Source organism: Nanorana parkeri, unplaced genomic scaffold, assembly GCF_000935625.1.
Source record: "Nanorana parkeri isolate BGI_ZX_2015 unplaced genomic scaffold, ASM93562v1 scaffold249, whole genome shotgun sequence".
In the NCBI taxonomy this organism is placed as follows: Eukaryota; Metazoa; Chordata; class Amphibia; order Anura; family Dicroglossidae; genus Nanorana; species Nanorana parkeri.
The window spans coordinates 1472518-1485676 of NW_017306517.1; the positions used below are offsets into that span (position 1 = coordinate 1472518).

At 41.5% G+C, this 13159-nt stretch overlaps 1 protein-coding gene across 1 annotated transcript in view; it reads right to left on the minus strand.

The window, feature by feature from the left end:
• Positions 1-6972: 6972 nt before the first annotated feature.
• LOC108787222 (G-protein coupled receptor 98-like) overlaps positions 6973-13159 on the minus strand; it is a gene marked incomplete at its 5' end in the record, with an annotated part of 159458 nt that continues 153271 nt past the window's right edge. Inside the window, one exon of the mRNA XM_018556714.1 lies at positions 6973-7308. Coding sequence (XP_018412216.1) covers positions 7190-7308 — 119 coding nt within the window. The remainder of the gene's footprint in view (positions 7309-13159) is intronic.

The following is a 13159-nucleotide window of genomic DNA, read 5'->3' on the forward strand; positions in this document are numbered from 1 at the left end:
CTCTCTGCTGTTCACCATCTATAAGACTAGACCGAACAGCAGCGAGTAGCCTGCCGGAGGTTCGGCTTAGCTAATCCAGATGTTGGATCGGCTGAGTCGAACTCCTTCTGCACTTTGGGTCGGCCAAACATGCTGAGCCGAGTGAGAATCACCCGTACCAGCCTGAATATATATTATATATAATATAATATATATATTTATACATAATGGATTAATAACAAGGTTTATTATATTAAAAAAACATGCCCACATTGTAAATCTATTGTCAATCACATTGTCCAGCAATATAGATTCATCAATCACCATGAACGTCGTCCTGACGATCCACTGACAAAATCAGAACAACCACGCAAAAATATCCTGCTCCCATTGCTCTCTTGCCACAATGACATTGCAGACTCCCCACAAGAGTCTGGTATGTACTTTGGGAGTCTACATGCTGTTTTTTTTACAAAAGAAAAGCAAAGCTGTCAGGGAAATATCATATATCGACAATTGTCATTTGACACTGCTTTAGTACATCCTACAGGTTCGACACTTCATGTGCGGGTTTAGTCCTGAGTCCTGGATTTAAGGACTCATGTTCTTGCATTATTGGCCAGTGTTCGCTTTTAGGCATGTAGTACACACTGCTTCAAGAAAGCTGCTCAGAGCTGGTAAAAAGCTTTGTAAATCGTTGCTGAATCTGATGTTGTTCAGGCAAGAATCTACAAGCTAAGATTAAACAATTGCCTAGTGTATGAGGCCTGAATTTTTTTTGAAATGGTCTTATCAAGCTGCTTAATGCTAACTATGTTATAATGATCATAAAGATTATTACCAGATGAAAGATAATGGTTCTCCATGAAGGAACCATTGCCAAGCAGGACATAAAAGGAATTCCCAAAGTGCTTTTCATCATCACTTTATTATTTCTTTGTAATATTTGCATGCTCCTCAGCGTACTTATGACACAGGATAATTTGCAACAGGTAAACCTAATTAAGGTGAACAATTTACTTCTTGACTCATAAACACTTGTTCTCACTTGTTTGCCTTCTAGTTCAATTAACCCATAAATGGTAAATACGTCATTATATATCTTATATGTGCATGTAATAATTAAAAAATAAAGCCCACAAAAATATAACCAGTGGGAAATGTTGTCTCTTCCAGAACCATAAATATCGCCTTACTGCTTCATCACAATGATGTCTCTCAGCCCACGAGTTGCTGTAATCAAGTCTGCATTGACTATTTTATCATCAAAGCTGATCTCTGTGCAAACTTTAAAGTCTATACAATTCTCCTTCTCAAACCTCTGAAAAGAGGTTACATTAATAAAAAGAATAAACTAAATTTATCTTATATGTCTCCGTTCTGGTAATGTTCTTTTTTTTTCTTGCCTTGTGTCAGTGCATGGGCTCTATTCCTTGTGTAATTAGTGGCAATTGGAGGTGATGGATGGCTGGATAGGCAACAGTTGTACTTTCCATAAAGGGGAGGAGGGGACTTCATTAGCAGAGCTGAAGGTGGGTCGGGGTTTGGAAGAGAAACCAGACACCTGGAACTGGCCTACATGGATGAATTACAAGGGATGCTGAGAGGACAGTCATTCTGCCCCCAGGAAGCAGGCAATGGTGGGTATCTTTAGGACAGGAAATAGGGGCCAAGAGACAAAAGGGCAACTATTAACGAAGGAAGAACAGGGAAAACAGGTATTATGTACAGAAGGGATACCAAACTCTTTAGCTCATCAATTTCCTTAATTAATTTGTTCATTGACCACCAGACATTTACAGTATTTTCATGAAAATATTTGATCAGATTCTACTTTAACCATCGTAATAATATGCCATTATTTTAAAAAAAAAGTCTGATTGGTGGATGCAGGTCTCTGGAGTTCTCTGACACTAAAAACTTGCTATCAAAGTGTACCTTGTGACCACTATAAACACAGTGATCACAAATGTAAACACTGACTGTGTTTACAAACATCCAGAGGAAGGATTGCTACTGATCAGTGCTGCTGATATCAGGGATAATAGGTAAATAAGGAAAGTGCAAGGAATTCATGCAAGAAGTGTAAAGATTGCTGCTGTTGATTTCAGGGATAATTGACAAGGAATGCTAAGGCTACAGTAAGTTGTTGATGGCTTTCTATTAAGCTAATGTAGCCCTGTTGTGGGATCAGCTCCTTTAAGAGAAAAGATATTGCAGCTGCAGGTGGAGCCGGAGAGCACAGCTTTGTGGGGATTGTGGACACAGCTGAGGAGGAATGATAAACGAAAATGGACACTTGAACTACGGTTCCCAGAGTGCTACAGGGGAGAAGGGAAGTGAACTCTGGGGAAAGAGGTTGCTGGCCTCAGTCTGGTGTGAGGAGACAGAGAAGGCAGACTGCTGTGGCTGGTGCTGTGCAGCCAGCTTGTGGAGAGACTGTGCTCACTTGTCACAGGTGCAGTCCTGAAGTGACATCTGCTACACAGAGTAAATCACTGTTTGTTCCTGCCTGGAAGAGGTTCCTCTGAGGCTGTGGGTGAGGTGCCATCCTGCTGAGAGGACATTGCGGGCGGCGACTCTGCCCAGACAGACGCCAAATCTGACAACCAGAACCCTTGATGACATCAGACTTCGGCTCCTACATACAGTTCTTCATCACAGAAGATAATTGCTGACATCCCTGCCGGCTACAGACGTACATCTCCCTCCGTGTATGGGTGAGAGGCCTCCGGCCTGTTATTAACAGTACACACAGATATTCACCGTTTGTATTGGGCCCCAACGTTGGCTAGCTGAAGAAACTACCACTGGCCAGTGGGTTAGGTACCCGGGTACATTGGGACTAAATATATATATATACAGTTTGATTACATTAATTGCTTGTGGTGTGTCAAAGAGGTGAAACAGAAGACCCGATCATTCAGCGGCTCCTTCGGGGGTGAACGCTACACTAAGTATAACTTTTCAAGTAAAGATGTAGGAAAAAGTTAGCAATAATAAGGTACAGTAACCCACAGTAACTTGAAATGTGTCTAATCTCAGTGGGATGGATGCTAGTTCCTAAGACAACCTGCTGTAAATACATTTTCAGTTATCACCCCAATCATCCCTATAGTCTAGGAAAAGTTCAGTGCAGGTTGTGGTTCTGGAAAATGGAAATCCACTAGTGAAGAATTCTTCTAGTGAAAAATGTATAAGCAAAGACTTGGCACTATCCCTATTGCTATAGGTGTACTCATTGGCTCTCAAACTGATTTTGAAGAGGGTGAACTCACTGGTTCTCCAACACAGTTTGAAGTAGGGGAGTATGCTCAGTATAAGAAATTAACATGTATGTATAGGGTGGAAGGTCACAGAAATACCACAACAGTGGCTATAGAATACCCAAGGTCACATTTGCTGGCAATTGACCATGCAACCCTAGTTAGAACTGTCTTGCCGCTAGCCACCTTACCTTAAGGGCTAGGCCCTGGTGTGGAGCTCTACAGAGACCACAAAAGATGAAGTACCTTTAATGACCTTCCATCATTCATCAAACATCTAATGGCCCCAAACATTTAGGTACCCGGTTTGACTCCCAGCCATTTAATCGACCCCTTGGATAGTCCCATTGAAACTTATATTGACCACTTTGGATAATCCTGCTGTTGAACAAGCAAAAGTCTAAATCTGCAACTGGTGAACCCTACTCTATTTAAAGCTGTTGTCCAGGCAAAACAAAGAAAAAAGCCTCTAGTTCTGCAGGGAGTGCCTACATCACATAGGGTGCCCTGCAGACTTGTCCTCTATGAAGAATTGGGGCGCTGGGAGATAACGCCACTGACACTTCAGAAATGAATTTCTATGGACAAAAGAGATAAGTTTAAAAAAAACACGTGAGGCTGAATAGGGATGGGGCTACCTCCTTTTTAAATATTTAGGGGGTTATTCACTAAAGAGCCGAAGGATCCAGTCATAGCTTCGGCTGATCCTTTCGGCTCTCCTCGGCCGCCTCTGCCTTTCGGTTCAGTCAAACTGAAGAGCTGCTGTACGGATTATTCACAATAGCCCTTATGGCAGCCCAGTGGCTCAGCCGAGCCGAAGGCATATGAAGTGACAGCCGGAGCGTGGAGAAAGGTCGGCTGAAGCCAACCGATCTCCATGCAAATGATAGCTGGGCGTAGCCAGCCGTGATCTCATGGCTGGCTCCGCCCAGTTGTAATGACAGATCAGTGTCCCAAAATGACCTGGGGACGCTGATCTGTCATTAAACAATAACAACTGGGCGAAGCCAGCCGTGACATCAGAGATGGCTCCGCCCAGTTGTTATTCATTGGCCGGGACCCGCTAGAAGACTCTGGCAGGTGTCGGCCAAAAGGAAACTGTTGGGTGGAGCTGGCTCCGCCCAACTGTTTTTCTTTTGCCGGCATTTTTTACAATTATTTTTAATTTCCTTTTTTTTTTCTTTAAACTGTTTGAATTTTTTTTTATTTTCCTATTTTCTTACATTTTAAAATCATTTTTCAACCTTTTTTTCTTTTTCTTTTTTATCCATATCACTTATTTTCTATTCTGTTCGGTACCTTGGAGGTACCGAGCAGAATAGCTGAGCCGAATGCCGAGGGAGATGTCAGATATTGGATCGGCTGATTCGAACTCCTTCGAAGGCAGACGATGTATGGCTGATTTTAGCCGATGTAAGAAATCAGCTGTACACACCAGAAGTGAATAGCCGAACAGCGTTCGGCTCAATTATTCACTTGGCTGCCTTCAGCAGCTTTGTGGATAACCCCTTTAGACTTGCATAGAGAAGAGCTTTAACTATTTGTTTCTGATCTGAGTTTAGCTTAAACATGGAAAGGATTGTTTAGCCTATAACCACTTCAGGACCACCATATGTATAAACAGCACTGTCCTGAAGTGGTTATACCAAGATCACAGCCATGCTGCAGCAGCCATGATCTTGATACAGATTTTTACAGCTGGTGAAGGCTGTCACATACCAGGGTTTTGGCAGCTATAGAGCCACCTGATCATTTGTATTCAGCTGGTGAGGGTGAACCCCCCTTTCCTCCACTGTAGCTAGCTATCCAAGGCTCAGCTGTCCCCCGTACGGGCCTATGACTGGCACAGCAGGTCTCTGCACCTGGAACTGAGGGAGATTAACACACTTACAGAGGATGATCTCCCCTCTGATAACTGATACTGGAAGCAACTTGTATTTCATCAGTTCCGGTTTCAGACTCTCATTTCTCTGGTTGCAGTAGGAGTCTAATAGCCCCCTGATATCTCCAGGAAGAGCAGGAACTATATGCAATATATGCTAGCAATAAAGTGTAAGCCCCTTGCCTCTATGTACATGCTCACAGTTAATTCTAAACTGATGAACGGTAAAGGCTTTTAAAGCATTGCATATGGGAAATTTAGGGTATTGTAATTTTTTATGATTTCAATTGCTTGGGGGTTTTAATCTGTTTTCTAGCCACACATTCAGATATTATCGTGTGTGCAAAATTAAAGAAATTGCTCCGGGAAGTGGTTAAAGTAGGTTTGATCTCACACCAGGTTTTTTCAAAGGTTCTCATAGGGAGCTGGTGTTACCATAGTGAAGGCAAAGAATCAAATATTTTCTTACGCCACCAAATCTAAAAAAAAAAGATTTTATGTAGACTTTCACTTTGAATTGTAGCTCTTGTCAAGTCATAATATTTTAAAAAGAAAATTGAATTTTTAACAGATTGGATGACCGTAAAGCTGACCATACATTGCTCAAATTTCAGCAGGACTCAGATGACACTTGTGCTGTGTATTTCCAGCTTTACAGTCACCCTAATCTGTTAAAGATTCCCTTTTCTTTGAGCCCTGTGAGTATCGCATACCCAGTGTTGTCAGAACACAATAGCCTGGCAGGGGGTTCCCCCATCCACGCTGGATCGAGCGTTTGACTGGTGCATGGCCAGTTTAACTACAATACACTGCAATGGCTATGTTAAAATGTTATCACATGTTTAGTTTTAGTTTTACTTCTTACATCGGTCTGCCTGGGGCAAACAGATAAGCTGATAAAGAATTATGTGATGTTTTCATTTTTAAAGATACTAATATATCCTTTATGGAGTTCATTGCTTGTAAAAAAAAATAAAGTGAATTCATCTACTGCATGTGATGGATCTGCTCTGTGGATGGATCCACACCTAACAAAGCAAATCTATTCCAGAAATATGTGTGCATTGCATACTCTGAGTGTCTGACCGAACCCATGTATATTTAAGAGTTGTACAGCCTTTGGTATAACCCAGTCTCTGATAGCTTACTGTCTATGCAAGCCTCTAAAAGTGGCAGTTGAGCATTGAGCTCAGCAATATGGCGCTTTCCAGACCTGTGTGTACTGAGTCAGCTGAGCTGCAAAGCAGTCTCCAGTTCCAGAGCAGTGGTACAGCTTCTGGTGTTACTCAGTAAGTTTACATCCTATGTAAGTACGCCTGATATGTGGCACTTGAGCACTGAACTTTGCATTACAGCGCTTACAATCCTGTATATACAGTACTTAGTTATAAAAGAACTCTTGAGTTTTAGAGCAGTGGTTCAGTTTCCAGTGTAACCCAGTCTCTGCTGCCTTTCAGGGTATGTAAACCTCCAGATGTAAACCTCTTTTGCCAAAAATCCCTACCTTCCAAAAAAAATTTTTCTCACTTCTACTTTATTGGCGTCATACTCTTTTGCTGCCTTTGTCTTGTGGTTGTCTGGTGAGTGCACAGCCACAAATTCCTAAAGCTGACCATATATGTGGCAATCAAATAAGAGCCTGCAATAAGCAGTAGGAATCCTGATCTTTAAACAACTGTCCATATACAGTACAAGTTACTGACAAATCATCACAGAACTGAAACGGACTGATGTGCCATGCACCTTCAAATTTATAAAAAGTCAAACATTCTATCTGAGGTCACACATTTACCGTAAGAAAATACAGTCATAAGATAAATAAGCAAAATGATTTTATTACGTTGCTACAGTAAATTGGTTACTAAAATGTTAATTGTCTACATTTCTCATTATTTTGTTTGTTGAGCTTATTTTCAAGACCAGCTTCTTCAATTAAAAATACATTACAATACTTTATTCAATTACAAAAGGTTTCCCTTTAGGACATAAGTTATAATAACTACAGCTGAAAAGTCTAGTGCAATAAAAAGAACAAATATAAAAAATGTGTATTAAAAAGGAACTATAGATGAGTGTCAGCTATGGGAATTCTCCGGAGTTCCACAATCTGTGAATTTGCCATACCGCTTCCATCTTGACTTCCATGGCAGGACTCAGTGTCACTGACGTTCATACCTGACCCTGAAAACAATAGGTCAAACATTAGTGAGTTATCTAAGTAAACAAAGATAGCATACCATTTCATTCTGCTTTCTTAAAGTGTACCTGTGCCTAAGAATGATAAAGTGTTAACATATTTTTTTTAAAGAAGTCTCTATACACATTTGTTCCTGGTTCCCATAGTGCATGTAGCACTTTGTCCCGTCTTTGTCCCTTATCTCAATGCTGAGCAGCAGTGACAACAGCAGGCCCCCCTTCCTCCTCTGCTTTCCAACCATGCTTCTAGTAATGAAATTAATATGTAATTAGCTATGATTGACCACTTATCTTGGGTAGCAGGTGCTTCCCAGAGACAAGTGGCATCACTTGCTATGTAGGCAGAGGGGGTGTGCCAGCTATAGTGCCAGTAACAGGTGCGCACTCACAGCAGAGCTCAGTGCCATTAGTTCTGACACAGGCGGAGAGAGGGGTGTCAAAACAAGGCCCCTGTTCTGAATGAATGAAAAGCACAGACCGCAGCACAGGAAACAGGCGCCTCATTCTGATTTACATAGTATGTCATTCTTCAATTGTTGTGAAAATATGTGTGAAAAATAAAGATGTGTGACCTTTCTTCATGACTTACACTCTGCTCAGGAGCTCAGTTCAGATTGTAATCCCAGAGAAGGGGGGCGGTGGTGGTAATAAATGTGAGTAATGCCCAGAAAGCAGAAGCCATTCAAGAAAGATCCGATTTTACACTAAAATACATTGATGGATGGTTGCAGAGACAAAGCTAGGTATCTGTACATGCATTAATGCATCAATATTGTATTTGACTAATCATGAGAATTCTTCTCTAACAAGCAGTAAAAGAAATATAAACAAGCTATCTTTGACCTTTCCTTTCTAGCTGCTTGTACTGTGAAGTAATTCAATAGGAAATATCACAACACAGACTCTAAAGTTGTGTTTCAGTCATTTTCTAACAGATTAGAAACATCTCCTGGTTGTATTCATCAGAGGGCTGGCATCCTGCCAAGATTCTGCTGTAGTAAATGTTGCAGACACATCTCTCCACAATGCCTACAGATACAAAAGTGAATGGGGGCTTGTTGTAAAGTGCTTTACTGCATGCTCAGAATATGTAAATACTTTAGTATGTAGCTCTAGACACAGGTGCACTTAAAACAGTTAATATTCAGCACTTTAAGCTGGCCATACACCTATAGACTATCTGCAGATTTTCTATGGTCAGAGGGAAAAAGCGCAACAGATTCCTCCATCTACGCTAAACTGTGTGGATGGAGGAATCTCCGGCTGAGCCAAGCTTCAGAATCGTGCTAGTCGGCGCCGCTGGCTCCCAAAATACCAACAATGCCTGCATCCAATCAGATTGTTCAGGTATTTTGAGAGCCAGCGGGGCCGACTAGCAAGATTCTGAGATGGAGGAATCTGTTGCACTTTTTCCCTCTGACCATAGAAACTCTGCAGATAACCTCTAGGCGTATGGCCAGCTTTAGAATATACATTTTGATGGTGGGTAAGAAAGGCTTTCAAAGTAACTACAACTTGGACTTTATAAACCTTGCCAGTCCTTAGATGTGGTGGCTTTATAACTTTCCCTTTTTCTGGTGAACCTACCAGTAACACATGTCCTGTCCCAGTGTGAAAACACCCGCACATTGTACTGTATCTGTAGAGGAGCAGCGTTGTCTCCCTAGGACAGGGGTCGGGTCTACAGAACACCTCCCCCTCTCCTCTTCTCCATGACACAGGAAAGATGTATTGTAGCCCTAACACACTTTCTAATAACACAGGACATCACTTAATTTTTGGCAGGATCAGCACAGGACTTATTGAACAGATACCTGTATATCAAAATGCTTTTAAAAGTTAAGTAAAGAATGCATACAAAGTTATACTCACCCGATTCTCAAAGTTGGCAGTTGGCTGCTCTTAGACTGGTCCCTGCAGCCTCTCTCCTCATCCGGTCCAGTGATAACATTCTCATGTCCAATATGCAGTATATTGGCCATGATTACTCACAGGACCTTAGAATGCTGGAGCAGAGGGGGAGAGAGGCTGGAAGCACTGGCCTAACAGCCACCCAGCCACCCCCGAGGATTGGGTGAGTATAACTTTTATTTTTGCACCTAGATGAAAATGAGCACTTATCCCTTGAGGTCTGAGGGTAGCCCCACTGCAAGGATTATGAAACTTTTTTCCCTGGAGTTCTTTAAAGTGAAACTGAAGCCCACACTTTTTTGTTTTGTTTTGGATAGAGTGGAGAGGGTTCAGACCAGTTCTGTTTTGGGGAAGCACTGATACCAGTCTTTCAGTATCAAATACGAGAACTGATATTTGTTTTTTTCAGTATTCGCCGATACTGAATACCGGAAGTCCCATTAAGGAAGCCAGGCGGATTGTAATGACTTGCCACCCGGCTTCCTGATTAGCCGGAAGGCCGTCTCCATGCTCCCTCGTCACCAGGATTGGCCAGCTTCCCAGCTAATCAGGAAGATAGGCGACAAGTCAGTACACGCCATCCAGCTTCCTAATTGGCCAGGAAGCCGGCTCCATGCTCCCTCGTCACCAAGTACATGACAGAATTCTAAATAGCGTTGTTGACACTCTATGCATTTTCCCCAATGTGTTAAAGAGTTACAGTGGTAGCTCGGTTCATGAACTTAATTTGTTCCACGATTCTGGTTGCGAACAAAATTGGTTGCAAACTGAATCAAATTTCCCCATAAGGTTCAATGTAAATAAGGTCAATCCGTTCTAACACTTACGAGCGTGGCCGCAAACTGATTTTGGTTGCGAACAGAACCAAATTTTCCCACAAAGTTCAATGTAAATAAGGTTAACCCGTTCTGAACCATATGTAAATCTTTTCTTGTCACCTTCATTACCACACTGCACTTTCTTTTTACCACCATGCTTGCTCTGCACTTTCTTTGGAGCCATGCTGGATTGAATAATATTGTACAGTACTGTGCTAATAAGCACACAAAAAAGCTTCACAGCAAGTGTGCACAGGTCTGTCTGCGATCTCGACTAGAGGAAGCCACGACCACGCGTCAGAGCGGGAAAGATAGCCTCGGTCGTGTTCGTCACCTGATTTGCAGTTCGCGTACAGAAGCAAAATTTTGCTGAACTTCCTGTTTGCGAACCGAATTGTTCGTGAACAGAAGCGTTCGTGAACTGAGGTATTATTGTATATATAATGAGAGATTGGTTCATGTATTTACTGCATATGCCTGTCTAAGCAAATGTCTCTATTTCTTTCCACAGATCGTATCCAGCTCATTAGTAAGTTAAATGCTTGAAAAGAGCCAAACTGAACCCAAAATTGGACAATTTAATCTGAAGGTGTAAACATTGCTTACTCCTGTCTGGTCATTTGGTTTGGTTTTTCTGTTAGTGGTTCTGCCAAACTACGGTCTGGTCTGAATTACAAGTACGGCTTTCTACTAAAGGAAACATCTACAGCATCTGAATCCCATAAGAGAACTTTGTGTGCAGAAATTCGGATCTGATGAAATTTTACTCTGCGGACTCACACAGACACTTCCTTAATTATAACTGTACATACAGCAACTAAATTCATAAACTAAGCAAAATTTCCATCATGTCATTCCAAACGGCTGTGATTTTCTGACAGAAGCACAAAAGTCAGCCGTTCATTTCTTAATTCTCAAGTGGCTCTCAGGGTAAGCAGCTGAAGCCTTGCTACTTGAACTTGTATTTGATTATAGGCTGTACCAGGCCATGAAGGGATTATTATTATTAGTCAAGCAAATAAAATGATTATGTAACCTGGAGGGTCAATGGCTGTCCTCTAGTATGATGTAAGCCCGGTGTAACATATCAGTAGAGGACTGAATTGAACTAAATAGCTTATTGTATAGTGAGTCACTACATTCTGTATTACCTGTGGCTGTCATAAGACAACCAGTGTTCTCTAACCAGCACAAAATGATTTTATTTGGTATTAATATACAGGAAAGTTGTACAAATGTGAGATAACTGAAAAGATTTAGCTAAATATTAGATGTCAGCAGCTCTCTTTAAACCTATGCTCTGCACACACAGCAGACTTAGGGTGGAATCCCAGGCAGAGGCATTTTTTAGATTTCTGGGGTGTAAACAAAATAATGAGGTGCATGCCACCTCAGGATTGCATATCTGTTCTACAAAATGTATAGATTCATTCACACCAGATAACACAGCCCTTGCTATACTTCCTGCCCGCTGTGGACATGGAAGCACTAGTGTCATTTATCCGCCCCACTCTTCCGTTGGCCATTCACAGAACACCTTAAGGAGAATGTTTCAAAACTGGAGCAGACAAAATCTGGAGCAGCTGTGCATGGCAACCAATCAGCTTCTATCTTTCATTTTCAAATCTTAACTGAACAAACTGAACAGAGAAGCTGATTGGTTACTACGGACAATTACTCCAGATTCAGCTTCACAGCAAGTGTGCACAGGTCTGTCTGCGATCTCGACTAGAGGAAGCCACGACCACGCGTCAGAGCGGGAAAGATAGCCTCGGTCGTGTTCGTCACCTGATTTGCAGTTCGCGTACAGAAGCAAAATTTTGCTGAACTTCCTGTTTGCGAACCGAATTGTTCGTGAACAGAAGCGTTCGTGAACTGAGGTATTATTGTATATATAATGAGAGATTGGTTCATGTATTTACTGCATATGCCTGTCTAAGCAAATGTCTCTATTTCTTTCCACAGATCGTATCCAGCTCATTAGTAAGTTAAATGCTTGAAAAGAGCCAAACTGAACCCAAAATTGGACAATTTAATCTGAAGGTGTAAACATTGCTTACTCCTGTCTGGTCATTTGGTTTGGTTTTTCTGTTAGTGGTTCTGCCAAACTACGGTCTGGTCTGAATTACAAGTACGGCTTTCTACTAAAGGAAACATCTACAGCATCTGAATCCCATAAGAGAACTTTGTGTGCAGAAATTCGGATCTGATGAAATTTTACTCTGCGGACTCACACAGACACTTCCTTAATTATAACTGTACATACAGCAACTAAATTCATAAACTAAGCAAAATTTCCATCATGTCATTCCAAACGGCTGTGATTTTCTGACAGAAGCACAAAAGTCAGCCGTTCATTTCTTAATTCTCAAGTGGCTCTCAGGGTAAGCAGCTGAAGCCTTGCTACTTGAACTTGTATTTGATTATAGGCTGTACCAGGCCATGAAGGGATTATTATTATTAGTCAAGCAAATAAAATGATTATGTAACCTGGAGGGTCAATGGCTGTCCTCTAGTATGATGTAAGCCCGGTGTAACATATCAGTAGAGGACTGAATTGAACTAAATAGCTTATTGTATAGTGAGTCACTACATTCTGTATTACCTGTGGCTGTCATAAGACAACCAGTGTTCTCTAACCAGCACAAAATGATTTTATTTGGTATTAATATACAGGAAAGTTGTACAAATGTGAGATAACTGAAAAGATTTAGCTAAATATTAGATGTCAGCAGCTCTCTTTAAACCTATGCTCTGCACACACAGCAGACTTAGGGTGGAATCCCAGGCAGAGGCATTTTTTAGATTTCTGGGGTGTAAACAAAATAATGAGGTGCATGCCACCTCAGGATTGCATATCTGTTCTACAAAATGTATAGATTCATTCACACCAGATAACACAGCCCTTGCTATACTTCCTGCCCGCTGTGGACATGGAAGCACTAGTGTCATTTATCCGCCCCACTCTTCCGTTGGCCATTCACAGAACAACTTAAGGAGAATGTTTCAAAGCTGGAGCAGACAAAATCTGGAGCAGCTGTGCATGGCAACCAATCAGCTTCTATCTTTCATTTTCAAATCTTAACTGAACAAACTGAACAGAGAAG